Source organism: Girardinichthys multiradiatus, chromosome 2, assembly GCF_021462225.1.
Source record: "Girardinichthys multiradiatus isolate DD_20200921_A chromosome 2, DD_fGirMul_XY1, whole genome shotgun sequence".
In the NCBI taxonomy this organism is placed as follows: Eukaryota; Metazoa; Chordata; class Actinopteri; order Cyprinodontiformes; family Goodeidae; genus Girardinichthys; species Girardinichthys multiradiatus.
In genome coordinates, this window is record NC_061795.1 from 44,184,463 (window position 1) to 44,212,117 (window position 27,655).

The 27,655-nt window shown below is 40.8% G+C and overlaps 2 protein-coding genes across 7 annotated transcripts in view; both read right to left on the reverse strand.

Annotated features, from left to right (window-relative positions):
• nox5 (NADPH oxidase, EF-hand calcium binding domain 5) overlaps positions 1–17,552 on the reverse strand; it is a 29,307-nt gene extending 11,755 nt beyond the window's left edge. For all 3 annotated transcript variants that reach the window (XR_007035314.1, XR_007035312.1, XM_047346748.1), the window contains exons 1-12: positions 17,367–17,552; positions 10,330–10,453; positions 9,834–9,984; positions 9,451–9,661; positions 9,018–9,255; positions 6,889–7,042; positions 6,478–6,650; positions 6,200–6,382; positions 2,346–2,478; positions 1,878–2,020; positions 1,617–1,808; positions 681–725 (exon numbers count right to left, since the gene is read on the reverse strand). Coding sequence is in view for 1 of the 3 variants with exons in the window: in XM_047346748.1 (XP_047202704.1) it covers positions 681–725; positions 1,617–1,808; positions 1,878–2,020; positions 2,346–2,478; positions 6,200–6,382; positions 6,478–6,650; positions 6,889–7,042; positions 9,018–9,255; positions 9,451–9,661; positions 9,834–9,984; positions 10,330–10,449 (1,743 nt within the window). In the remaining 2 variants the exon portion in view is untranslated. The remainder of the gene's footprint in view (positions 1–680; positions 726–1,616; positions 1,809–1,877; positions 2,021–2,345; positions 2,479–6,199; positions 6,383–6,477; positions 6,651–6,888; positions 7,043–9,017; positions 9,256–9,450; positions 9,662–9,833; positions 9,985–10,329; positions 10,454–17,366) is intronic.
• Positions 17,553–17,675: 123 nt separating this feature from the next.
• rpgrip1l (RPGRIP1 like) overlaps positions 17,676–27,655 on the reverse strand; it is a 31,016-nt gene continuing 21,036 nt past the window's right edge. For all 4 annotated transcript variants that reach the window (XM_047346717.1, XM_047346723.1, XM_047346710.1 and 1 more), the window contains 7 exons: positions 25,520–25,588; positions 25,258–25,393; positions 23,793–23,890; positions 23,529–23,715; positions 20,036–20,120; positions 19,419–19,555; positions 17,676–18,673 (listed from right to left, as the gene is read on the reverse strand). In XM_047346717.1, coding sequence (XP_047202673.1) covers positions 18,570–18,673; positions 19,419–19,555; positions 20,036–20,120; positions 23,529–23,715; positions 23,793–23,890; positions 25,258–25,393; positions 25,520–25,588 — 816 coding nt within the window. In that variant the 3' untranslated portion in view covers positions 17,676–18,569. The remainder of the gene's footprint in view (positions 18,674–19,418; positions 19,556–20,035; positions 20,121–23,528; positions 23,716–23,792; positions 23,891–25,257; positions 25,394–25,519; positions 25,589–27,655) is intronic.

Here is a 27,655-nt window from a genome sequence, read left to right on the forward strand (position 1 = left end):
ACCACAACTAACTGGCACAGCGTCTGCATTACTGGGGCAGCCGGACTGACCCATCTGTCGATCTCCCGTTCCATTCTCCCCTCACTTGTGAAAAAGACCCTGAGATACTTTAACTCCACCATTTGAGGAAGGAACTCCCCTCCGATCCGGAGAGGGGAAGACACCTTTTTTTGGTCCAAACTATGGTCTCGAACTTGGAGGAGCTGATCCTCATCCCCAGACTCCTGCTCCGCTTGTACAGAGACTGGATGGCCTCTAATAAAGGGCCCCGTACTCTGTACTCCTGGAGCACACCCCACAGGGCACCATGAGGGACATGGTCAAATGCCTTCTCCAGGTCCACAAAGCATATGTAGACTGATTGGGCAAAATCCCACAAACCCTCGAGCACCCTGTGAAAGGTGTGGAGCTGGTTCAATGTTCTACGGTTGGGACAAAAAGCATCATATGAGATAACAATGAAATATATTGAAGTCTGTGGTTGTAATGCAACAAAATGTGAATGTGCTGTAATAACTAAAATATTCTCTGGAAGTTTATAACCAACACAATCATCTTCACACTGGAACTTTACTTCCTGCAACAGTAAAATATTATTAAATCAACATGAATAGTGCAGAGGTTGGCAACAAGCCTCCTCGTGCACAGCAGAGAGGTTTAAGGTTTTATCAGGTTGGTACCTTAATGTTGCAGAACATGTGGTTCTCACCAGACTTGGCAGAAATCTGCAAATAAAACAAGCATAAGAGGACTAGAGCTGTAATTTATAAAGTCTCACTTCCATTATAATTTCATTAAATAAACTTTTCACAGAAACTTACTGGAAATCATTTATGTTGCTCAAGCTAATTCACAGCACAGATTTATTACAGATGACTGATTCTCATGTTTTCATGAAAACGTGCAGCGTGATGATTAAATTTAAGCTGAAATCAGATTTCCAAGACTCAAAACTATTAGTGGGTTTCTTTTAGCCACTCAGACTCGGAGTTCTCCCTAAGCACTAAAGCTGCAATCAGCATGTTTTCTAACAGACGGACAGTTTTAAAGGTGTCTTCAGTGGTTCAGCTGTGATTTCTACGCATTAGAGGCAGAACAAACATGAAAACCTCCACTTTAACATCCCCTCCGGTGTCTCCTGAGTCTGTCCATCGTCTCTGCAGGGGTCTGCTTTGTCTCAGAACCAGCACAGAGCGGAATAATTCATTCAGTCTGGTTAAGGAATTGCTGTTATTTGCAGTTTTCTAAACAACAAACTCAACAAATGTTTACATCCCTGCTATTATTTCACAGTATTCCTTATTCTTGTAAATAGTCAAAAATAGTCTATTTTATGCATAAATATACAAAGCACAGTTTGTACATTTTTAAAGTTATCCAATTTAGTTGCATGTTTCTTTTTATCTAAACATGCGATTTTTAATAACTATATAGTATATTTTCTTATCCTGTAAATTGGCCCCTGTTGTACAGTCTCTTCTCTTTTATGTTTTGTTTTTATATTTTATCTTTGTGTGAATCTGCCTGCTTCCATTTGCCTTTAACTTTGCTGCTGGTATACCTGACTTTACCCACTGATTAAAATAATCCCCACCGAGGCAGTGAGCAGCTCTGACCTCTCTGAGCGGGGGGACCTCTCCTCTTTCTCCAAGCCCCGGCTCCTCTGGGGGAGACTCCATGTGAGACTCTGAGTTCGAAGCCGATCTGGACTGTGATCCATTCTGTCGGAACATCGTCAGCTCGATGGTGTCATCCTGGCTAGAAGCCACCGCTCTCTCAGAGTCAGAGGAGAGGAACATCTGGTCCTTCTGGGGAGCACAGAGATCTGTAAGACTCTGTAAGGAGCTTCCTGCTGCTGAGATTTCAGATGTTCCTACCTGCTGCTTCCCCTGCAGGCGGCGCTTCCTCAGGCTGGTGGCCAGTCTCTTGGGACAAACCACCTGCCTCTCTGGTTGTCTGAAGTACTCATACAGGCGGTTGGTCCACTGGCCCATGGAGCGCACATGAAGCCACATGGTGTCTGCAGGTCAGAGGTCAGAAAGCTGACGTCACCTCGTTATGAGACCATTTATGTTGCTATGATAACACATTTCTAGAACGTATTTGTTGTCTAATTTCAGCTCTTAAAAGCCCAAAATTCAAACTGCTCTAAATGTGACCTGCTGACTGTCGGTTAAATTTGAGAATCTTTCTAAAATTTGAAGTCAGTTTTTCTTTATTTAAAGACTTAGCAATTTAGATGAATCTCACTGAGAAACAGAGTGTAACAAACACATTCATCCAGTCCGAAGCTCTGTCAGTGTTTTCTCATGAACTCTCCTCTAACCCGTTCATGCAGTTCACACCTGACTGCTCAGGGGCGCTGCTGATGGTGAACGGATGCCACTCGTACTTGGCTATCACTGGGATGTTGATGTAGATGTAATCTCCAGGTTTAAACTGGAAGAACTGGGGACGTCTGATCACCAGGTGCGTCACCTGTTTAATTCCGGTACAGAAAGAAGACGTCATGTAAGAAAACAATAATAAATAAGTTGTTGCATTAAACCCTCTGGTGATTACTTGATTAGTCTTTCACATCATGGTGGAGGAATTTTGGCCCACTTGTCCTGAGATCAGTTTTGAAACAGCTCTGTCAAGGTCCCATCAGAGAGTTTCAATCAGGTTGATGTCTGGGTTTTGACTACGCCATTGCACCTTGATTCTTTTTGTGTTCCGCCATTCTGTGTTTGGGATCATTGTTCTGGTAATGACCAGTTTGGACCAAGCTTCAGCTGTCAGACAGACAGACTCACATTTGACTCTAGAAAACTTTGGTATAGTTTTCTAGAGTCAAATGTATAGCTAATGGTCGACTAAATGAAGGCAAGGCGCACTGGTTCTGACCCTGCTGAACAAGCCCAGATCATCAACTCTCCACAACCATGTTTGGCGGTTGGAGGCTATTTTTTCTGTTATGCGGTTCTTAATTTCCTCCAAACACGGTGCCATACATTATGATCAAGCATCTCTACTCTGGTCTTGTCTGTCCAAATGACGCCGTTCCAGAAGTCTTGTGCTCTATTCAAGTGAGGCTTTGCAAACTTAAGTCAAGCTGCAACATTTTTTAGAGAGAAGCAGCTTTGGTTGAAGCGCCACCCACCACCTCACCTCCCATACCTTTGCACATATATTATTGTGCCATTAAAAACATGTTATTTTAAAGACTTCCATTTTTAGCTGCTACAAAGCCAGTTCCCTCAGTACTTCCCTTGCTCCACAGAAACAACTGGGACACCACCGTCCTTAGAAAAGTAGGGTTAAAGGCTAAACATTAGGGATGGGTACCGAATTCGGTACTTTTATAGATACCGACCCAATTCCGTGGGAACCATGTTTCGGTACCTAAACGCATCATTGTGACACCGAGGGAGTGGAAGAGTGGGCGATTTTCCATGCGGACATGAACACAGCATTGTACGCACAAGAGCGTAATGACGTCGGTAGCCGCTGGTACCGTCAACAAAGCAAGCATGGCTGATAGAAAGTTAGCCGACAGCATGGCTCCACTTTTCAAAATGCGGTGCAGATTATGCTCGCTGAATATTTGTGATGCAGTGTGTGAGGCCAGCGGCAGGAATCCCAATCTGAGGAAACACCTGCAGCGTTTCCTCTACAACTATTCAAGGTGGGCGTCCCGCCCCACTCCCAGACCGCCCGCCCCCTCCAAGAGGATCACGGCATGTAGTAATAATACAGGTCCTTCTCAAAATATTATCATATTGTGATAAAGTTCATTATTTTCCATAATGTCATGATGAAAATTTAACATTCATATATTTTAGATTCATTGCACACTAACTGAAATATTTCAGGTCTTTTATTGTCTTAATACGGATGATTTTGGCATACAGCTCATGAAAATCCAAAATTCCTATCTCACAAAATTAGCATATCATTAAAAGGGTCTCTAAACGAGCTATGAACCCAATCATCTGAATCAACGAGTTAACTCTAAACACCTGCAAAAGATTCCTGAGGCCTTTAAAACTCCCAGCCTGGTTCATCACTCAAAACCCCAATCATGGGTAAGACTGCCGACCTGACTGCTGTCCAGAAGGCCACTATTGACACCCTCAAGCAAGAGGGTAAGACACAGAAAGAAATTTCTGAACGAATAGGCTGTTCCCTGAGTGCTGTATCAAGGCACCTCAGTGGGAAGTCTGTGGGAAGGACAAAGTGTGGCAGAAAACGCTGCACAACGAGAAGAGGTGACCGGACCCTGAGGAAGATTGTGGAGAAGGGCCGATTCCAGACCTTGGGGGACCTGCGGAAGCAGTGGACTGAGTCTGGAGTAGAAACATCCAGAGCCACCGTGCACAGGCGTGTGCAGGAAATGGGCTAAAGGTGCCGCATTCCCCAGGTCAAGCCACTTTTGAACCAGAAACAGCAGCAGAAGCGCCTGACCTGGGCTACAGAGAAGCAGCACTGGACTGTTGCTCAGTGGTCCAAAGTACTTTTTTCAGATGAAAGCAAATTCTGCATGTCATTCGGAAATCAAGGTGCCAGAGTTTGGAGGAAGACTGGGGAGAAGGAAATGCCAAAATGCCAGAAGTCCAGTGTCAAGTACCCACAGTCAGTGATGGTCTGGGGTGCTGTGTCAGCTGCTGGTGTTGGTCCACTGTGTTTTATCAAGGGCAGGGTCAATGCAGCTAGATATCAGGAGATGTTGGAGCACTTCATGCTTCCATCTGCTGAAAAGCTTTATGGAGATGAAGATTTAATTTTTCAGCACGACCTGGCACCTGCTCACAGTGCCAAAACCACTGGTAAATGGTTTACTGACCATGGTTTCACTGTGCTCAATTGTTCTGCCAACTCTCCTGACCTGAACCCCATAGAGAATCTGTGGGATATTGTGAAGAGAACGTTGAGAGACTCAAGACCCAACACTCTGGATGAGCTAAAGGCCGCTATCGAAGCATCCTGGGCCTCCATAAGACCTCAGCAGTGCCACAGGCTGATTGCCTCCATGCCACGCCGCATTGAAGCAGTCATTTCTGCCAAAGGATTCCCGACTGTATTGAGTGCATAACTGTACATGATTATTTGAAGGTTGACGTTTTTTGCATTAAAAACACTTTTCTTTTATTGGTCGGATGAAATATGCTAATATTTTGAGAAGGACCTGTATGTTTTAACAGTTAATATCATACGTTTTAATAGATCGTGTCTCCTGCGTCGTCGCTACTCCACTTTCTATAACCAATCCTGACAAAAGCTGGACGAAAACACACTCCTCATGCTCTGTGTCACCAACACTGACACACGGAGTTACTGCGCTCACACGCAGGTGAACAAAAGCTCCTGACAGCGGACAGAAAAACGTGCCGCTAAAACCTAGAAAGATGAAGAAATGCTTGAAACAACTGCGAAGTTACAATACAAGCAGCTGGATGTTGCTTACCATTTATTACCACATAGACACAAAAGTACAGAAAACTTGTGCCGTTGAGTACCAGCATCGATTCCCAGGTACCGCGTATCGATATCGTATTGGTTCAAATGTGAAAGGTACCCATCCCTACTAAACATACGGGGTATTGGCTGAAATACGATGCAGGATGCACCTTCAACTCTTTTAGACACAACGTACTTGTCAGGTGTTTTTCTAATTGTTCTGAACTCTAACATTTAACATGCCAACTGAATCCTGTAGAGTCAGGGATGGAGCTCCTGGGATTTCCCTGAGCATTGCATTATTCATCCTCTAATAATCATGCTTTTTGCTTACTTTTTAATTTTATAATAAACAGAACCACAAATAACCAGCAACGTTTACTTAAAGCAGACTTCGGGGCACCCAAATCTGCATTTAATTGATTTATTACACTTGGCTCAAAGAAGTCATGTTTTTGTTGCCAAAAACAGACAAGAAAATAAAAATCGGTCGACCCCCCTATAAAATTTGGGAACTGTGTGCATTTCGTATAATAGGCCAAACCTACAGAATCTACAATGATTTACCTTTACCTCAAAAATTACTACTGTATTTGTTGTACTGGAATATTTCACGTGTAGTTAATTGTTAAAAACCAGAACTTAAAAATCACAACATCTTATTTTTGTTGCTCGTGAGCACTTTCAACTTGATGATTTGATGTGGCCATAAGTTTGTACTCCACTGGCGTAGATCTGTTTGTTTGTTTGTTTTGGGCACCTTGGACGGCAGCAGGTTGACTTCAACAATATAAAGGCCTCCCATACGAGACACAGCGATTCCCACGATCTTGTCTAGCAGGAAGACCAAACCTGGGACCACAAACCACTTCCAGAAGTTAGCACAGTGAATGATGAGGAGGATCCAGACCCAGATGTAAGACAGGTGAGTCCAATAGAACACCTGGAAGACACACAAAAGGGAACAATGAGAACAAAAGTACAAAGATAATCCGCTTTGTGGGGTTAACAAGTCATGAAGTTTTCCCGGATTCACACCTCAAAGTGTCCGCTGCGCCGGACGAAGGTGCTGGAGCAGACCACCATGAGGCAGATTAGCAGCTGTAGGATGACGCCGGTCACTGACGCCGTCCCCTTTACCCAGCCAATCCCCGGCCTGGTGGTCAGCAGGTACTCCCACAGACTGAACTCACTGCTCTCCGACATCCGAGCTGAGACACACAGCAGCAGGACACGGGTCAGCATCAGAGCAACAAGTTTAATCAGTTTCTCAGGTCAGTATATCTCAAACCACAGTTTTATTGCCATCGTTTATTGTTTCATTTACATATTTAAACAAAGTTTTGTAAAAAACGTCTTATTGATTAGCGGGTCATGCGTACGCGGAGTTCAACTTTTAAAGACTGAGTGGATGTGTGTGTGTGTGTGTGTGTGTGTGTGCAGGCGTACCAAAGTTGATGACGTGCGCAACCGTGTGCACCAGTGTGAAAAGGAGGATGGCGTATCCCACAATCTGATGCAGCAGGATGTTCTGGTCCAGAGGAAGGATTCTGACCACCCAGGTGGTTCTGAGCCACGTTAGACAGCGGCGCAGCATCAACACCTGGACAGACATGAAGACCAGTGAGGCAAACTGATTCAGATTAGAAGGAGGATTTCATTAAACCTAAACGGAGCAGCAGAGAGAGACAGACTGATTAAACATCCATTCAATCCACCTAGAAAAATTTAAAGCTGGCAGGTGAAGTACTCTCTTCTGTCAGAACTGACATCTAACATGTGGTGTGTGTGTTTGTCTATGTAATATATCTCAAATAACAACAATAAGATCAACCGCCTTTCAGCAGGTGTGTGCTGCCCTTTGTTGTACACATAAAAAAACAACAGTATCTTTACAGTTTTAATACCGCTGTGAAAAACTCAGATTTTCTGTGGGGGGTTTTTTTTCCTTAAAATTATCTATAATTTCTTATAATCTGTTAAAGTGGTCAAGATAAACAGTTCTTCTGGCTTTCTAAAGGTTTGTTTGTTTCGTCTTTCTTTGGACTTTTTCCCGCTGTTTGTTGCACTTTTAGTCCTGTACCTAACCATTTTAAATGTTTATCCTTGTTTGTTAATCAGCTGAAGAATCACTTTCATAGGGAAGATGATGCAAATCTTTTTCACTTTATCAGAATCAGGTTTATTGCCAAGTTTGTTCAGACAAACAAGGAATTTGACTCCAGTACACTTTTCTCTCAATAATAAAGACTATATTTTTAAATGTACATAATTGACTTTACATGGAATATGATGTGAGATCAGTCCAAGTATGCTTGTACTTTTTCTGGTTACATGTGTTCAACAGAGAAACAGCCTGGGGGAAGAAACTGTCTCTGTGGCGGCTGGTTTTAGCAGACAGTGCTCTGTAGCGCCACCTGAAGGTAAAAGTCTAAACAGTTTGTGTGCAGGGTGTTTGGGGTCTGCAGAGATTTTAGCTGCCATTTTCTTGACCCTAGACCTGTATAAGTCCTGGATGGAGGGAAGGTCAGCCCTGATTATTCTCTCTGATTGTTCGTTGCTGTCTGGACCTGTCCTGTTTTGTGGATGAGCCAAACCACACTGAGATGCAGTCTGAAAAATAATCATTTCATTCGTGTTTCGCTTTGCGTAATAATTTATGCAGAAAAAGGACAGTTTCTGTTAGATCTGAGTAGAAAGTAGAAAAAGGACAACACTGAAATCAATTGATATGTACACCCTCAGTTTGGTTCAGTTAAGCTTTGTTTGGAAAGCTTTAATCAAATTTATATATTATTAATATAAGTTAATGCCACCTAAACTTACCGTATGTTATTGTAGTTATCTAAACCCACCTAAAATTGTCTCGGTTTCTCTATAATTTGCTCAGTTGATCAATGATAATCTTAATAAACCTACCTAAACGTAAACTAAGCTAAGATCAACCAAGTTATCTTTTCTTAGTTAATCTTGTCTAATTGTGTCTCTCAGCATATATGTGTTGTTGGAGAAGCAGTGGCACAAAGTAGTCTTAATAAATATTAAAATGATGAAAATGACAAAAGTGTTCTCCTATCACAGGGGGCTTTATTACAGAGCAACTTCTGCACTCTGCTTTACATCATCAAAGTCCCAACATTTGATACAAAATGGGTGTAAATATACGAAGTCATATCATTGGTGTGTATGTGAAATTCTTTAACTAATTCAACCAAAGTATGTTTTACGTGAGACTTTCTGGGAACCAGTACTTTATGTCAGACTGACCTGGACATCTGCAGGATGTAATTATTACCATAGCTGGATTATTTCTAAACAGGCCTACATGTGCCTGCTTTACAATCTTTCCACATGCCAAGATTATTTACTTCTTAAACTGGGCTTTTGCGCTATCTGGGAATTAACCTTTTTCTCTCCCACACTGTAGGCCATCCAAACGTAAATTTTGGCTGGTCCTCTTTCAGCTCTTTGCTTATTTTTGTCTGTATCTCAAATTCATGCTGAGGTATTGCAAGCTTTCAGCTAACGACAGTTTGGCAATCAGTGTGCGCTAAAAGGTGACAATATTTCTGTCGTACCATAACGAACGTGCAGTTGAAGTTGAGACATTGGCCACAGCCTTTGGCCAGCATGAACCAGCCGCCACCGTAGCTGTGGTACAACATGGCGGCGACGAACAGCAGCAGGTTGAGCAGAGTGTACAAGCACAGGAACAGCAACTTCCTGCTGTTGTTTTGCCAGTAGGCTCGGGTCAGGTACCGAGGGGTGTGAGGCTTCTTCTGCTCCAGATCAGGTGGCTTCAGCCAGTTAGCAGCGCTGTGGAGGATAGGAAACGAACAAAAATAGAAATCTCTGTGGGGTTTCAATGCTTAGAAGAGATGTTTACAGGTTCACTTGATGGAAGAGAAGTTATAAGAAAGAAACCTTAATGTTTACATTAAGACAGGTCTTTGACATTGTCTCCTCCGTGACCTTCATGACCTCTGACTGGAAAACATGCCACCAGCTCACCTAATGGTGAGATTCTCCATCACCTCTGGAAAGTTCTCCAGCTCGGCTTTCAGTTCTTCGAAGGTTATGGAGCCACTGTTGTCTTTGTCAGCTGACTCAAACAGAACCAGCGTCAGGTCGTCCAGTTTCTCCTCTGGAAGGGAGATTGCACTCTCATGTAGACATGACTTCAGAACCGTTCTCAGCTCATCTGGATCGATGGAACCGCTGCCTGTTAGCAGAAACAACCACGACTATGCTGATGTTCCAGTGTTGCTTTTTACTAAAATGTGACAGAGCAGTCTGCAGGTCATCTGCAGGTAGCTAGAGCAGACTAAAGACACATGAAAATATCATGAATGTAGCTCTGAAGCTTGTTTGAGGCTTTTGTGGTATGAGCCAACCATCAACGTCGTAGACCTGGAACAGGAACCGGAGCTTGTCGGTCTCGTCGCCGTGGATGAGGAGGTTTAGAGCTTTGAGCAGTTCATCCAGACTGATGGATCCACTGCCATCCGAGTCAAACAGAGCAAAGAAGCGCTCTGCAAAGAAAGACTGTAAAGAACAAGCACACACAATACATTTAGGACAGGCTGTAAAACACAAAACCTCTTAGAAACAATCATAAAGCCGCTGCTTTATACATGTTCTTCATCAGTTTCACAGATATCCCAATAATGTCACAGAGGAAAGTTTTTTGCACCTTTTGGCAAACACTTAATGATATATCGCAACCACTGGCACCCTTAATTTTTAAAGGTAAAGAAACAAATAATGCATCTAACTATTCCACGTTTTCTGACACCCGTATCTGTTTTTTTTGTGCATCTAAAACTGGATTTTATTCTCTGGAAATAACCGTCTCTTTGTCCCGAGGACAAATCAGTTTTTGTTTCTTACCTCTCTAACTTTGAGCGCGGTTTTAAACTCATCGATGTCAATCTCTTTGTCGTCTCCAGCGATGGTCTCAAACTGTTTGGTTACCCACTCCAGCCAGCGAGCATCTTCATCCACACTCATGATTCTACAGGAAAACACCAACAGATTGACTGTAGAAAAAGGTTTATCCAACATCTGCAACACCAATACCTGCTAATCTCACCTTTACTTCTCCTCACTTGTGATACAGTGAGCTCCTCTAAAACTTTAACTTAATTTAGACTGGAAAATTGGGTGGGATTGTTTGGCGCCGTGCTGAACTGGTTCAGCTTTTCTTTGGCAGATCAGGACTTCTTTCTGTCATTGTTAATTACAAATTTGAACAAAAAAGACCACGTGGGGTTCCTCAAGGCTCCATTCTCAGGCCTCTTTCATTCAACAAATATATAATCCCCTAGGTATGATTTACAACGGGGGGGGGGGAGCCTTGCTTCATGGATTATTACATGTTGGCCCAGATTAGTATACCTGGAACAAAATCTATGTTAGTTTTTCCTCGAAAAAGTTGGCAGAGGTGATTAAAAATGTCATCATCACAAAGAAATTGGAGTGTTGAGTTGCCTATGCTTCCTTCCGGCGCTATTAGCCCACAAATACAGGTTGTAGGTCAAACAAGGATTTACCTCTTTCTGCAAGATAAACACAAATGAAGATTTGTGCCAAACTTTAAGGTGGACAGGGGAGACCTTTTGATGCTATTTTCAGGCTCAGTGCTCCTTCAGGAGGGAAATCAAGACCCCTGACTTAGCTTTAGATTCAGGGATAATGCAATTATGCTTGCGCCAAGATGCTTAAAGATGCTTACGCCACCAATAATACAAAAGGTATCATTGGCAAACATTACAGAAATTTCACATTTATGAATAAGAGTTTAACATATTATATCAGACTGCGGTGGGAAAAAGAAGCCAACATAATAATTGTAGAAGAAGCATTGTTACAACTGGAAGAATACTTTCTCTACTACAAATTCTCTAACATGGCGATATTTCTGCTGGAAGAATTTAATAAATTTTTTTATTACTCCAAAGCAGAAATCAAGACGAAGTGGTTCACAGCTCTCCTGAAGGACTCAGTACAAGGGATATATATTTACCGAAGACATTTATGATTGCAAGCAAGAAGGGAATTACTAAAAGTTGGCTCCAGCTAAGCTACCACACCCTGAAGCTTTTCATAAATATTCTAAAATTGACATGGAGACATAAACTTTTTCACGTCTCCAGAAGGTGAAAAGAGAGACACTATGGGAAAAATGGGACTGTCACACATTCAAAGACTAGCAGTTATTCTTTGTGAATTTCAATAATTCTTTTTTAAATGTTGGGTGAGCCTTGGCAGATAAAATCCCTGAGTATATAGGCAATAAATTGGATAATTCATCCATAGTAAAAATTTAAAGACAATGTTTGTGTCTGGAGTAACTGAGGTAGGATTAATAGATACTGTTAATAAATGTAAGAACAAATCATCTACTGATTGTTATGATATACATATGGCATTAGTAAAAGGATTTATACATAGTATCTCTAAACCATTAATGTATATATGTAATCTATCATTTCAAACAGGAACTTTACCAAATAAAATGAAATTTGCTAAAGTAATACCACTATACAAGAATAGACACAAACACATTTTCACCAACCATGGATCTGTATCTCTGTTCTCTCAGTTCTCTAAAATCTTAGAAATAATTCTTCAATAATAGATTAGAGAAATCTATAGAAAAACATGAATGAATGTCAGTATGGGTTTAGGTCAGCTAGGTCAACATCAGTGGCCATAATCGATGCTGTCGAAGAGATCACAGATGGTTTACATAGGAAGAAATATGCAATGGGAATATTTCTTGACTTAAAAAAAGCCTTCGATACTCTCAATCATAAAATATTACTCAAGATCTTGGAAAGATGTGGCATTCAGGGAGTGGCTTTCAGTTGGATTCAAAGCTATTTAATGAAGAGACAACAGTATGTGAGGATGGGTGAGTTTAAATCGAGTTATTTGGGCATTGCTTGTGGGGTCCCACAGGGATCTGTTGTGAATCCAATATTGTTTATTTTATATTTTAATAATATATTTAATGTATCTAAGTTATTACATTTAATTCCATTTGCAGATGACACCAGTATATTTTACTCTAATGATAGTTATAGTTATTTAATATACAATATAAATAATGAACTACTTAAACTAAAATCATGGATGGATATGAACAAACTATCTCTAAATATAAATAAAACTAAAGTAATGCTCTTTGGAAATTAAAAGGAAAATTTAAACTCAGCAATAAATATAGATGTGTTGGTATTAATGTGTCAGAAACAACATTTTTGGGAATAACTATTGACAGCAAATTGAGCTGGAAACCATACATCAGACACATACAAAGTAAAATTTCTAAAAGTGTCTCAATTATTAACAATGTTAAATTCTTCTTGGAATATAATGCACCGTGGTTATTCTATTACACATTAGTTTTGCCCTATTTAACCTACTGCATAGAAATTTGGGGTCAATAACTATAAAAGTTTACAACATCCCCTCTTTATACTCCAAACATGTGCTGTGAGGGCTATGCATAAAGTAGGATTTTGTGATCACACTAATATTTTATTCCTACAGTCCAAATTGTTAAAATGTTTTGATTTAGTACATTTTTATGCTGTACAATTTCTATATAAGACCAATAAAAATATATTACCCACTAATATCCAAAAGCTCTTTACAAAGAGAAGGGGGTTATCATCTGAGGGATTGTAGTAACTTTAAGAGCCAAGCAGTGAGAATTTGTTTGTGTGTGCCTGTCGTGTTAAACTTTAGTACCGACTGGGATCGCAGCTCCAGCAATGTCCAAATATTCATTGATTTAACTCAAGATATAAAGAAATAGTTTGGTCACCTAGTTTGGTCTGATTGGGCCTGTAATGTATATTTATATATAGCGGTTATAATGACAATATGTTGATTTTTTTCTTTATGTACAGTACAGACCAAAAGTTTGGACACACCTTCTCATTCAAAGAGTTTTCTTTATTTTCATGACTATGAATATTGTAGCTTCACACTGAAGGCATCAAAACTATGAATTAACACATGAGGAATTATATACTGAACAAAAACGTGTGAAACAACTGAAAATATGTCTTATATTCTAGGTTCTTCAAAGTAGCCACCTTTTTCTTTGATTACTGCTCCGCACACTCTTGGCATTCTGTTTATGAGCTTCAAGAGGTAGTCACCTGAAATGGTTTTCCAACAGTCTTGAAGGAGTTCTCAGAGATGCTTAGCACTTGTTGGCCCTTTTGCCTTCACTCTGCGGTCCAGCTCACCCCAAACCATCTCGATTGGGTTCAGGTCCGGTGACTGTGGAGGCCAGGTCATCTGGCGCAGCACCCCATCACTCTCCTTCTTGATCAAATAGTCCTTACACAGCCTGGAGGTGTGTTTGGGGTCATTGTCCTGTTGAAAAATAAATGATGGTCCAACTAAACACAAACCGGATGGAATAGCATGCCGCTGCAAGATGCTGTGGTAGCCATGCTGGTTCACTATGCCTTCAATTTTGAATAAATCCCCAACAGTGTCACCAACAAAGCACCCCCACACCATCATACCTCCTCCTCCATGCTTCATGGTGGGAACCAGGCATGGAGAGTCCATCCGTTCACCTCTTCTGCGCCGCACAAAGACACGGTGATTGGAACCAAAGATCTCAAACTTGGACTCATCAGACCAAAGCACAGATTTCCACTGGTCTAATGTCCATTCCTTGTGTTCTTTAGGCCAAACAAGTTTCTTCTGCTTGTTGCCTGTCCTCAGCAGTGGTTTCCTAGCAGCTATTTTACCATGAAGGCCTGATTCACACAGTCTCCTCTTAACAGCTGTTCTAGAGATGTGTCTGCTGCTAGAACTCTGTGTGGCATTGACCTGTTCTCTAATCTGAGCTGCTGTTAACCTGCGATTTCTGAGGTTGGTGACTCGGATGAACTTATCGTCCGCAGCAGAGGTGACTCTTGGTCTTCCTTTCCTGGGGTGGTCCTCATGTGAGCCAGTTTCTTTGTAGCGCTTGATGATTTTTGCGACGGCACTTGGGGACACTTTCAAAGTTTTCCCAATTGTTCGGACTGACTGACTTTCATTTCTTAAAGTAATGATGGCCACTTGTTTTTCTTTACTTAGCTGCTTTTTTCTTGCCATAATACAAATTTTAACAGTCTATTCAGTAGGACTATCAGCTGTGTACTGTATCCACCTCCTGCACAACACAACTGATGGTCCAAACCCCATTTATAAGGCTTGAAATCCCACTTATTAAACCTGACGGGGCACACCTGTGAAGTGAAAACCATTTCAGGTGACTACCTCTTGAAGCTCATCAACAGAATACCAAGAGTGTGTGGAGCAGTAATCAAAGCAAAAGGTGGCTACTTTGAAGAACCTAGAATATAAGACATATTTTCAGTTGTTTCACACTTTTATGTTCAGTATATAATTCCACATGTGTTAATTCATAGTTTTGATGCCTTCAGTGTGAAGCTACAATATTCATAGTCATAAAAATAAACACAACTCTTTGAATGAGAAGGTGTGTCCAAACTTTTGGTCTGTACTGTATATTGTTATTCATGTAATATACTATGTTGATATGACAGTGAATATTTAGTTAATAAGCTGTAAAATGGCAGCAATTGTACAGTTTATTAAGGATTGGGAATTGAGGTTGGGAGTAAATACATTTTTCTTCATTCTATTCCTTTCCAAGCCATCATTAGTATTATTATTGTAATTATTCTTTTTTGTATTCTGTAGTACACTATACTTGTATCTGTTTTCTTATTGGCTTGGAGCAAACCTTTAAATAAAATAAATAAATGAAATAAAAATAAATGTATCAGAAGCATACAGTCTATACGGTCTTATTTTTTGTGATTTAGAACAGTATTGTCCTATAAAGCATGATGCCTATCTTCCTGTGTATTTCCTAGCTCTCTTGTCTTTGTTCCTGCAGAAAAATTAAACAACCAGCACCTCCCATCCTTCTGTCTGGTCTGGGAAGATGGGAGGATTAAACTATTGGTAAGAAAAAATGATAAGTAACTTGTTGGTTTTGGCAGAAAAGTGTGAAAGATTCCTGGAAAAAGAACATCTTGTCAAACCAGATGTCCACGGACAAAAATGTTCTCCTGGACCCAGGAGGCTGAGACGTCTAGAAAGTACTGAGGAAATGTTTCAGAACATGTGATGCTCGGTGGGTAGGTGTGGATATGTTGTGTAAACTGTGTTCACAGTCACCATAGGGTTGACTATAGAAAGTAAAACAAAACTGTGATTGAGCATCCTGTTTGAATTTTTCGGGAGAAAAATCATTCCAATGAAATCTTGCAGCTTTCATCTGTCAGTATCATGCCTAACTGTTGATTAAATTTACTGCTTCACATCAACAGTAACAGTCTGGCCATCTGACGGCACACAAAGCAGCCAGTCATCATGTTCTTCTGCTCCATCAGAGGAACTCAGGGTTCTGTCGCTGTGACTGAACATCTTCGGACCGATCAATAACCGATACTCCCAACTGTTCCCAGAGACGACCTGCTGCTGCTGCGACCCGCTCAGCCTTCAGCAACAGCTGATCGCCCTTTGGTTCAACACTTCAGAAGAGCAGACCGTTGTCATGGAGACATCAGCTGCAAGACAACACGGCCGGACTGCACTGGGACCATCAGCAACAGAAGCAGAAGCGGCCGTCAGATCTCTGATTAGATGATTTTTTTCCCAATAAGTCCAGATAAATACGACCGATTCTCTGTCAGCTCGGTTGATGTTAGCCTGTTTATCAATGGCTTGCTTTAAAAAAGAAAAATCTTGTTGCATTTTTCAATCAAAACAGATTTGACCCATGATTCTGCAGATTGGAACAAATTGGATCCCTCGACTCATGGGTTTTTACTTTCTGTATGATGACTTTTCGTTTTCAATTTATAAGAAGAAGTCAGAACAGAGCCGCTGAGAAAGTTTTCCAAAAAAACCTCGGAGATGTTTGGCAGAAAAGTAGTTTAGAGTTTGAAATCAAGGTTTTCTAAAGGTTAAAGCTGGTTTAAGTTAGATGTGAAGAGTTTAGAGTGGGGTTGCATGATATCAGGAAATCATCATTGTTGAACATGTGATTAAATATGATTTCTATCATTCTTTACTTTCTCATCTGTTATTTTGATGCTTCCAACTCTCCCTGTGATCGTCTTTATGTAGGAGTATCGACTGCAGTCAGACCAGCTGATTAAACTGATTACTCACATGCAAAGTGTGAATTCATGCACACAATGATAGCAAAAAATGTATTCCACAAATTTACTATGTATGTTAAAGCCATAGTTTTAATCTAGTCAAATATTTTAAGACACTTCAACTTAAAAAATTTAGAAATTAAGAAAATTTGCAACTTGTTTAGGATGAATGAGGAATCTGAAATGTTTAAAATGAGAACATAGCAGCCAACAAACCAGAGGTTAGAGTAAAATTATCATACAAGTATGATTTTTAACTAAAATCTGGAAACTTCACTAAATGCAGATTTAACTGAAACATATGACAAAAACATTAATGATGAGAAGTTAAAGTTCACAGCAGGAAACAAACACTGAAAACATACGAGCGTTTTAAAAGCATAATCCGTCAGAGTTCTCTCAGTTGTTTCAGAGAGATCCAAAGCGGGTCTAGCAGAACATTATTCTGCCCAAAATCTACGTTTAAAGTAGACCCAGAGTAACTTATATTCTGGCCCTGATCCACCTGCAGTGTATTGTAAATATTCATTGCTGTTATTTATTTTTATTTCTTGTTTTTTACGATTTTATCATGCATATAAAAGCAGATGTATTTTTTTGCACTGGAAGGGCCTGCAACTAATTTCTTTGTACTTATACAAAACTATTCTATTCTATTTTATTCTTTTCTATTCAAAGTCAGAGCGAAACTGTTCTTAGATCAGTTTTTACCTGCTGTGGTGGGAACTGCTCCGTCCTCAGATGCTCCTGCTTATGATCTCCTCAGTCTGGTTCTTCTCATCCTGTTGTTCTGAGTAGAGTATGTGTCAGCTGCAGCAGACGTTCTGCCGCCTACTGAGCCACTGCCACCGCCTGACACACACACGCGCGCGCATGCACACACACACCTCCATCTGCAGCGGGACTTCTTTATCTCTAGAGAAAAAAGTTTCCCACTCCTTCGTACTTCGTAAAACTAGATCTGCTTTTATTTCCATCTTTCTAAGCATTTATAAGGATGGACATGTTTGCACTCCCATATTCAGAAGAAACACATTTTATTAGAAGACCATTCAAAATTTCACAAGAAAATAATTTAAGACACAAAGTGGACGTTTTCTATGTCTGGTATAAAAAGATGAAATTAAATAAAAGGATCCTGACAGCAGGTCTGAACCACCTGATCTGCTTGTGTCTCATCATCTGAAGTGAAACTGTAAAACATTCAGGTGTTTCTCACCTGTCAGAGATCCAGAAGGAACCACCTGAGGCTGAAGTACAGCTTAGATGATACACCAATGAAACCGAACAAGACGCATTAACATGATGGTCAGAGCAACAGCTCCAACAGACCTGCAGAACAACATCAGTGCACCTCCGACAGATAAACACAGTCCAAACAGCACGAACTTTGCAGGTTTTTCTGAGAGCTTATAGCTTTTCTTTCTGCATTAAGCTGCAACACACAGAAAATGCAGAAAACCATGTTTAACATTATCTTCTCCACCTGAAACCAGTCCTGATTTTGTCTAGTTGGCAGTGATCAAGTCAGAGGACCTCAAGACTACTAAGTCTTAATAAATAAAAGACTGATCTTATCTACAGAAAGCTGTAGGTAGTTTCCTGTCAGCTGACTGGTCATCACAGTTCTGGAGCTAAATCTACTGACTGTTCCAAGGATTCCCAGTTTTCAATGCGAGGCTGAAGAAAAATATCCAGCTGGGCAATTTAAAGACTCTTCTGGTGGAAACTGAGCATGTTTGAGTTTGGACCTTCACAACTGTAACAGACTAAAACTTGTATGTTTTAACCTATGTTTGTCCTGATTCTTTTTTAGAGCAGAAAACAAGCCAACAGAACAGCGAAGGCGTACTAAATCCTCCTGACATCAGGTCTTGGCTCTTAGAGGTCATCCAGATAAAAGCAGCTGTGGCCTCACTCTAGGTCCTGGTCCTCCATGATGGCTCGCATAGCCACGAGTCCCTCCACAGACACGGTCAGTTGGCCCACCACCTCACTGCTGTCTTCCACATCCAGAACTGCAGCAAACACACAGAGACACAGACACACTAATCAGCAGAAGGGAGACTCAGCTGCAGAAATAAGCAGATAAACTCTAAAAGATTGCCAGATTTTGGGGTAAAATCAGTAAAAAACAGAAACAGGAAGAAAAATGTCTGAAGTTTCAGCTTAATGCAAGAATAAATATTATTTAGAGCATGAAAAAGATCTGCAACCTTCTTCAAATCTTAAAAATATTTATTAAAGCAGGCATTTAAACAGGAAAATATGCAGTAAGACGGCAGATCTGTGATTCTGCAAAGTCTCCACCATATCAGCTCTGTCAGTGAGTCTGAAAGTCTCTCCTTTAGAGATCCACGCAGATCTGCTGGGTTCTGTTAGAATTAGCTGAGAGGAAACTTATCCACTCTCCACATCTGGATCTCCACCCAATTCTAACCCCATACCATGATGCATTCACTGCAGCTCAGAGGAGGGCTGTTAAAACTGTTCTGATGAGCAAATTCTCATCACTAGTTGTTTAGCTCACTGCATTTTATTTTCCGGTGCCAAGTCTGCTAAACACTGTGGGAGGAAACAACACGGGTCAGATTTCAGAACTGGATCAGCTCTGAGTTTTTTCTCTCACTTTCCTGGTAGATCTTCCATAAAACCTGAGTCAGCTGAGTCTGGACCAGCAGGAATAAAAACAGAGCTGAATCAGATGATCATTTTATTCTTACAGTGTGTGTTGTGTGTGTGTGTGTGTGTGTGTGTGCTGACCGCTCAGGCTGGTCTCCGTCACGTCCTCCTGTTTCTCCAGAATCTCAGGGATCCTCAGGTAGGCCACACCCACATCCTCACACTCCCTCTCCTGCTCCTCTTCCTCCGGTGGCTCGCTCACCACCGTAAACCGAATTCTGTAAGGAGACGCATTATCATTATCATCATGATCTCAGTCTGCATCAAGGGATCGGTTCAGCTTTTGATCTAAAAGCATCAGAAAACATAAGATGATGCTGAACAGTAGAGAGTATTGTCATGATGTCAGCATTCAGTCAGATCACATGATCCGGTCAATCTGTTACAGAAAACTATTCAATTAGGAAATGGTTTCAAATCGATGTCTAACCTTTTCATATGTATCTCTGGAATATATATATAATTACAACCAAACACCAAATAATAACCTTGCTTTACTCAGAAATGTGTCTTCAGAGTTAGTTGGGACACCCCAGTAGCTAAAATAACTTCAATCAGTCTGGGGAAAGTTTGTCCCATTTCTCACTTTCAGCGGTTGCCACATCCTGACATAGTCGTGCCAGATCAAGGCCTGGAGCAGGGTGAGAACAAACACCTACGTTGTAAGAACTGGAAATGTGAGGTTTCCTTCTCCTTACCTTTCAATCTGAGAGTTTCGTCCCTGCAGGACTTCCCTCAGCAGTCGTCGCCTCGCTCGGTTGTTCTCCGCGTCCACAGGAATCACTGCAGGAGGACAACCAAACCAAAACAATGAGCTTGGAGGGATTTCTTCTGGAATTATTAGCACGCTCTCAATCCCAAAGTGATCACTGAGTCTGATTGAATGTGTCAGACTGAAAGCAGCATGGCTGCTACAAGAACAAAGTTCAGAGGAATCAAGAGTCTGCTTTAGGCTTCAAACTTAAGGAGAAAATCGTTGGATCAGTCCTGAGATAAAAATGATTTCTGCTCTTCAAAAAGATGAAATCAGAAGTGACACGAAGGAATTTCTGATCTAACCAAGGACGGCTTGCCGCTGCCTCACAGGTCCCAACATAACGAGTTTTCAGGTGACGTCCTCTGCCCTTTTAAAGATTATTTATGGGAGATTATTGTGGAAGTATACAGGTGAAATCACCAGATGTGTCCTGGTCTTTCCTGAGAAGCCAGACCTGATGGTGAACACACCAACATACTTACTTCCTTTTTCTGCAGCATTGATTCCCACACTGTGTTAAAGAATATGGTGAATCTACTTCAATTCACACAAATAGCAAAGTGGGAAAAACATTTGATCCTATGTAATTATAATATGAGGTGCTAGGTAGAAAATAAAACTCAAGTTCCATCTGACTCACAGGCATTAATTCACCAAGACGCCTGAAGGACGCTGATGTTTTCTTTATTTTATGCCAAAAACAAAACCAGAATAATCAAAGCTGGAGAATTTCTGAGGTTCAAACACAGAAGGGTTAGTGATATTTAGAAAACATATCTTTATTAATTCTCCAAATTCCCAGAATAATCTGTTTTGGCTCAATGTTTTATCTGCAGAAGCTTCTATTCATTCATCATTCCAGTTCTCCTTAAATCTTCACAAAGCTTTCTGGACTTTCCCTCTGTGTTAAGGGTTGGCCAATCCAATGAGTACTCTCAATAAAATCCTTAATATACTGCAAAGATAAAGTACCAGCTGCTCTCACTAAGCTGAAGTTAACAAGCCTGTTAACTGGAAAGCTACAGAACATTGCGAAACATGTCAAAATAAATCTCTATCTCATGGAGGGGTTTTCTATACAAATTTAGGTAATATAGTCATTTTAGTCATGTTGAAGCAACCGGTTATTGATATAGGCATCCATTGGTCGTGTCTTTAATTGGACTTTACTGACAAACTGGTCATAGTTTGTGGACACAACTGGTAATTCTAGGAAAATCCTTCTTTTTCATTGATAAAATAGGTCTAACATCTAACAGGACCAGTATTGTGATGACTTACATTATTAATATTCTAGCCAGAGAACTGTCTACTTAAATCAGGCTGATTAATTAAATTAGAATGGCCAGCAGAAAGGTTTGTTAAGAAGAGGATCACATCATCAGCATATATACAGGTCCTTCTCAAAATATTAGCATATTGTGATAAAGTTCATTATTTTCCATAATGTCATGATGAAAATTTAACATTCATATATTTTAGATTCATTGCACACTAACTGAAATATTTCAGGTCTTTTATTGTCTTAATACGGATGATTTTGGCATACAGCTCATGAAAACCCAAAATTCCTATCTCACAAAATTAGCATATATTAAAAGGGTCTCTAAACGAGCTATGAACCTAATCATCTGAATCAACGAGTTAACTCTAAACACCTGCAAAAGATTCCTGAGGCCTTTAAAACTCCCAGCCTGGTTCATCACTCAAAACCCCAATCATGGGTAAGACTGCCGACCTGACTGCTGTCCAGAAGGCCACTATTGACACCCTCAAGCAAGAGGGTAAGACACAGAAAGACATTTCTGAACGAATAGGCTGTTCCCAGAGTGCTGTATCAAGGCACCTCAGTGGGAAGTCTGTGGGAAGGAAAAAGTGTGGCAGAAAACGCTGCACAACGAGAAGAGGTGACCGGACCCTGAGGAAGATTGTGGAGAAGGGCCGATTCCAGACCTTGGGGGACCTGCGGAAGCAGTGGACTGAGTCTGGAGTAGAAACATCCAGAGCCACCGTGCACAGGCGTGTGCAGGAAATGGGCTACAGGTGCCGCATTCCCCAGGCCTGGGCTACAGAGAAGCAGCACTGGACTGTTGCTCAGTGGTCCAAAGTACTTTTTTCGGATGAAAGCAAATTCTGCATGTCATTCTGAAATCAAGGTGCCAGAGTCTGGAGGAAGACTGGGGAGAAGGAAATGCCAAAATGCCAGAAGTCCAGTGTCAAGTACCCACAGTCAGTGATGGTCTGGGGTGCCGTGTCAGCTGCTGGTGTTGGTCCACTGTGTTTTATCAAGGGCAGGGTCAATGCAGCTAGCTATCAGGAGATTTTGGAGCACTTCATGCTTCCATCTGCTGAAAAGCTTTATGGAGATGAAGATTTCATTTTTCAGCACAACCTGGCACCTGCTCACAGTGCCAAAACCACTGGTAAATGGTTTACTGACCATAGTATCACTGTGCTCAATTGGCCTGCCAACTCTCCTGACCTGAACCCCTTAGAGAATCTGTGGGATATTGTGAAGAGAACGTTGAGAGACTCAAGACCCAACACTCTGGATGAGCTAAAGGCCGCTATCGAAGCATCCTGGGCCTCCATAAGACCTCAGCAGTGCCACAGGCTGATTGCCTCCATGCCACGCCGCATTGAAGCAGTCATTCCTGCAAAAGGATTCCCGACCAAGTATTGAGTGCATAACTGTACATGATTATTTGAAGGTTGACGTTTTTTGTATTAAAAACACTTTTCTTTTATTGGTCGGATGAAATATGCTAATTTTGTGAGATAGGAATTTTGGGTTTTCATGAGTTGTATGCCAAAATCATCCGTATTAAGACATTAAAAGACCTGAAATATTTCAGTTAGTGTGCAATGAATCTAAAATATATGAATGTTAAATTTTCATCATGACATTATGGAAAATAATGAACTTTATCACAATATGCTAATATTTTGAGAAGGACCTGTAAATATCCTAAAGCATGTATGCGTTCTAACTGCCATAACCAGGGGCTCTATGGCCAGTATGAATATCATTGGTCATGGTTGGCAAAGAAATGATTCAGCAAAACTAGTTTAGAAACTATATTTTTAAGAGACTGGTCACTGGACGTGTGTACAAGTTCTAAATCCTTGTGAGGGAACTCTCTCAATCAAAATCTAGGTAACTAACTGAATAATTTGGACCATTTTACTCTGCCAAATGCCCGATGGGCATATGATGATGTTACTATTTCGTCTTGAGCATACAGGTTTTTCAAAATTATATTAAGGACTTGGCTTAATGTTGTAGTGTGTTCACAAATAACAAGGATGTATTTCTTCTTGATAATGTGTCATGACTCTGGACTGCAGCAGCCTGACTTTGTTTTTCTATAATGTTCCACACTGAAGAAGATGAGATGATGAAATTTCTTAAACTGAGTCACAGAGGAACAAACCTTTGCTGTAGTTGAAGTTGATGATCCGGCCCTGGGGGGGTTTGGGCAGAGACAGAGGGGTCTCCTCGGTAGGCAGATCCAGGAAGTTGTACTCCACAAACAGACGCACTACGCTGTCGTCCTGCGCCAGCCGGGACTGCGGCGTCAGGCTCAGAGAGACCACCTCCACCCGGACCCTTTCAGAAAGCTGAGGACCAGGAGATGGATTTAAAAATAAACCTTATTCTTCAGTTTACAGTTAAACACTGTGAGGCATTCACTGACCTTTCTCCCTGTGGCCTGTCCCTGAACGATGCAGTCATCACTGTCGGACTGTGTGGACTCTCTCAGAGGGTCCGCAGATGGTGCAGCTTCCTCCACATCTGGAACAATGGAATTAAAACAACACGTTGGACATAAATAAAATCATTGTTAAAACAAACTGGCTTCAAACTGGTTTTCCAGGGCAAAGACTGCTGGTAAGGGTCTGTATGGAAGCCCGTTTAGACAAAAGGAAAAATTTTGACTACAATGAAAATATTAAATTGTGGTCACATTGTTTCCAATTTTGGCACGCATGTTGCTGCATCTAAAAATACCGCATATATGTGTCTAAATGTGTGAAAATGAGGGGTATGTTGTTGACCATCAAGTTTTTTCCAGGTGTGTCGAGTCTGATGCGCTCTTATTTTATATAGGACATGTACATTGGGATGCAGTTCCACTGAGTCAGGATGGGTTATGTTACTTTAACTATGATATTATCTTTTCGTTTTCTTTCCATCTCTGATTATTGCCTGACCATCCGGAGATGGAGGTCTAACGATCTATCAGCACCCCCAAAGCATTTAGTTAGTAAAAAATATAATAAAATAATAATGATAAGATTGTAGGTTGAACTGCTATTAGTTGCAGCCACTCTGAACATTTAGCATGCAGAGGTGATTGAACATTCATTATCGCAGACAGTCTGCATAGCACAGCATGAGATTAAATAATGTTAAGTAATAGCTGTGTCATGTGCAGCATGTATATAGTCTGAACATGTCTTTATTTTCCTTTTAGAGGAAGAAATGATATTCTGGGGTTTTGCAAACCATGGAGTAGAAATCATATTTAAAATCATCTGCATAGGATTTTCCATTTATTGAGTTAATTCTCAGCGTCTGAGCTTCAGCTGTTCAGGGTAAACATTTGCTTCTACAAGCTCAGATCAAACTATTGATTAGTTGGCGAAGCGAGCAGGTTAGAGATCCTCTCATCATCGTTTATCCAGATCTGTTTGTTTTACTTTGTTATCATGTTATGAGGGTATTCATCTTTATTTGACATGTTAAAGCACCAAACATTTGCCGGATTTTCTTTGCTTTGTAAGGAGGACATCCCTGGACTCAGTTCAGACTGACTCTCTTTCACTGCGTTCCTTCCAGGAACGTTTTCTGCTACTTTTCACTTTTATTGGCTGTAGTGGCCTTTATCAACAGTAACCAGACAGGAAATGGACAGAGAGACAAAGAGGGAAGACATGCAGCAAATATCCCCAGGTCAGGAATCAAACCCAGGACGTTGAGGACTATAGCCTCTGTTTATGTGTCGCTCACTCTACTGCTACGCCACGCAACGCCCTGTAATTCAGTTTGAAATTAATATAAATAAGAACTAAACGAGTACGAAGGAGAATATGTTTAACTAAACTGAAATATAAAAAAAAAATTTATTCAGTCTTTATTGAAAATTTGTAATGATCAACCTTCAATGATTTCCTCTGAGATGTCAGAGTCATCAGAGTAGGAATGGGTGCCCTGAACCAGCTGTCCTTCAGAAACATGAGACTCCTCATCATCATCACCTTCTTCTGTTGTCCCTTGACCGGCTTTGGATGCCACCTGTGAAGACAAACAGGTGAGTCACAGGTGAAGTTTAGGAACAGGGTGGGAGGAGTCATTTATTCGGGTCACTGTTAGTATAGACAACTTTACCTGTGATGGTCTTCATGATCGAAATGAGTTTACCTGGACATCAGGAGCAAATGTCGCCTTCTCTTTCCCTGGAATACTCTCTGCTAAGCTCTGCTCCATAAACTGTGAAAGAAAAACATAAACACTTAACTAATTCTGGAGCATTTCTTCTCATTAAATAGAAGGGACAAAGGCCTAATGACTTGTTAAAAGCAAAGAACATGACACTCTTTGCCCATGTAAACTCGTAAGATAAAGCTTTAAAAGAAACAGACTGAACTCAAGAGCAGATCTCTGAGAGCCTAAAGGAACAACCAATACCAGCAGGAGGAGACTACAGTGGGCTTACTGTAGTCTGATTACAGACAAAACGGATCCAGAAACAATGCAAATGATTCTGCACTGTGCACTACCCTCTCCCATCTGGACCAGAATAATACATACACCTGGATGCTGCTCATTGACCACAGGCTGTGCTTAAATATACCTATTCCATCAACGGTAATCACGAAGCTTCAAGATATGAACACCTGTTCTTTCTACGAAACTGGGTTCTAAACTGATAGACAGGATGCCCACAGCTGGTACTGATCAGGAATTCAACCCTTCCTGACCCTTTTTGGATTTGATTAGGTCTACCAGTGTTGGAATGGAAATAATCAAATTGGACAGATATATAACATCATCTGCAAAGAGTGAGATTGTATGCTCCGGTTTCCCTATTTTAATACTGGAGACTTTTGGATGTTGTCGGATGGCCAAGGCCAGGGGCTCAATGGCAAACAAAAATAACAGAGGGGACAATGAGCAAACTTGTCGCGTGCCTCTATGAAGACTAAATGTTTGCGATATGTTATTGTTCGTCATTCATTCCACTGTTGGTTCTGTATATAAAAGTTTCACCCATTTAAGGTACTTTTCTCCCAACCCAAATCTTGCCAGGACCTCCATTAAATATTTCCATTCAATCCTATCGAAAGCTTTTTCAGCATCCAACAACAGGATTGCATTATCTTTGGCATCACGCCTTTCATGTAGTGTATTCAATACTCTTTGTATGTTATGAAATGCGTGACGCCCAGGAGTGAAACCGCTCTGATCGTTGGAAATTAGGGATGGAACGCATAACTCCAGTCTCCTGGCTAAAACCTTGCATAGTATCTTAGTATCGCAGCAAATCAAAGATAGGGGGCGATAAGATTACCCTTTCTGTTGTTTGGAACCAATATTATTAATGCAGACCGTAAGGTTGGGGGCAGGACTCCTGATTCATATGCCTCTTCAAATACTTCTAGTAATGGAGGGAGTAATTTTGCTGGAAACAATTTATAATTCTCAATAGGAATCCCATTTGACCCTGGGGTTTTCCCACTTCTCATGCCCTGCACAGCTTCTAACATTTCCTTAACCGTAACATGTTTATCCAGTTCAATCTTACCTTGATCCATTATGGTCGTGATATTTATTTATTTTTTTTAACTTATTTTTTATTGAACATTTCTTTAAACAGTTACAGTGGAGAGGTATCAACATATATACATCCATATTCATTTTTTCCGTATCAATGTTCATTTTGGCCTGTTGTGAAGGTGGTATCATCCTTGTTTTTATAATCAGTCCATTTTTCAACAAACTGGCCTTCTTGCAGTCTCAGTTTATAAGTGAGTGTTTCCATCACATAAATCTCCTCCACGATGCCCAGCCACCGCTCCACAGCTGGTGGATCTTCTTTGTACCATAGTCTTGTGATGGGTTTCTTAGTTGCAGTAAGCAAGATTTTTACCAGGTACACATCTTTTTGAATTATATCATGTGTAAGACACCCCAAACAGAGTGCCTTACATGATCTGGGTTTTCCATATCCGAGTATTTTTTTCAAAATAACACATATGTTATCCCAGTATCCACTTAATCTTGGGCAGGACCAAAATATGTGGGTGTGGCCTACATCCACCTGACCACAAAGCCTCCAGCATGGCTGAGAGCTGGTTACCATCCTCTTTCTAATCTTTGGGGTTATAAAAAATCTGATTATATTTTTCCAATTGAATTCTCTCCAAACTTTGGAGCAAGTGGCTTTACACTGCATTTTACAGATTTTAAACCATTCAACCTCACTTATATGTTCCTGCAGTTCCTTTTCCCATTTTTCTTTAATATATACAGTAGATGTTTCCCTGCCTCCCATTA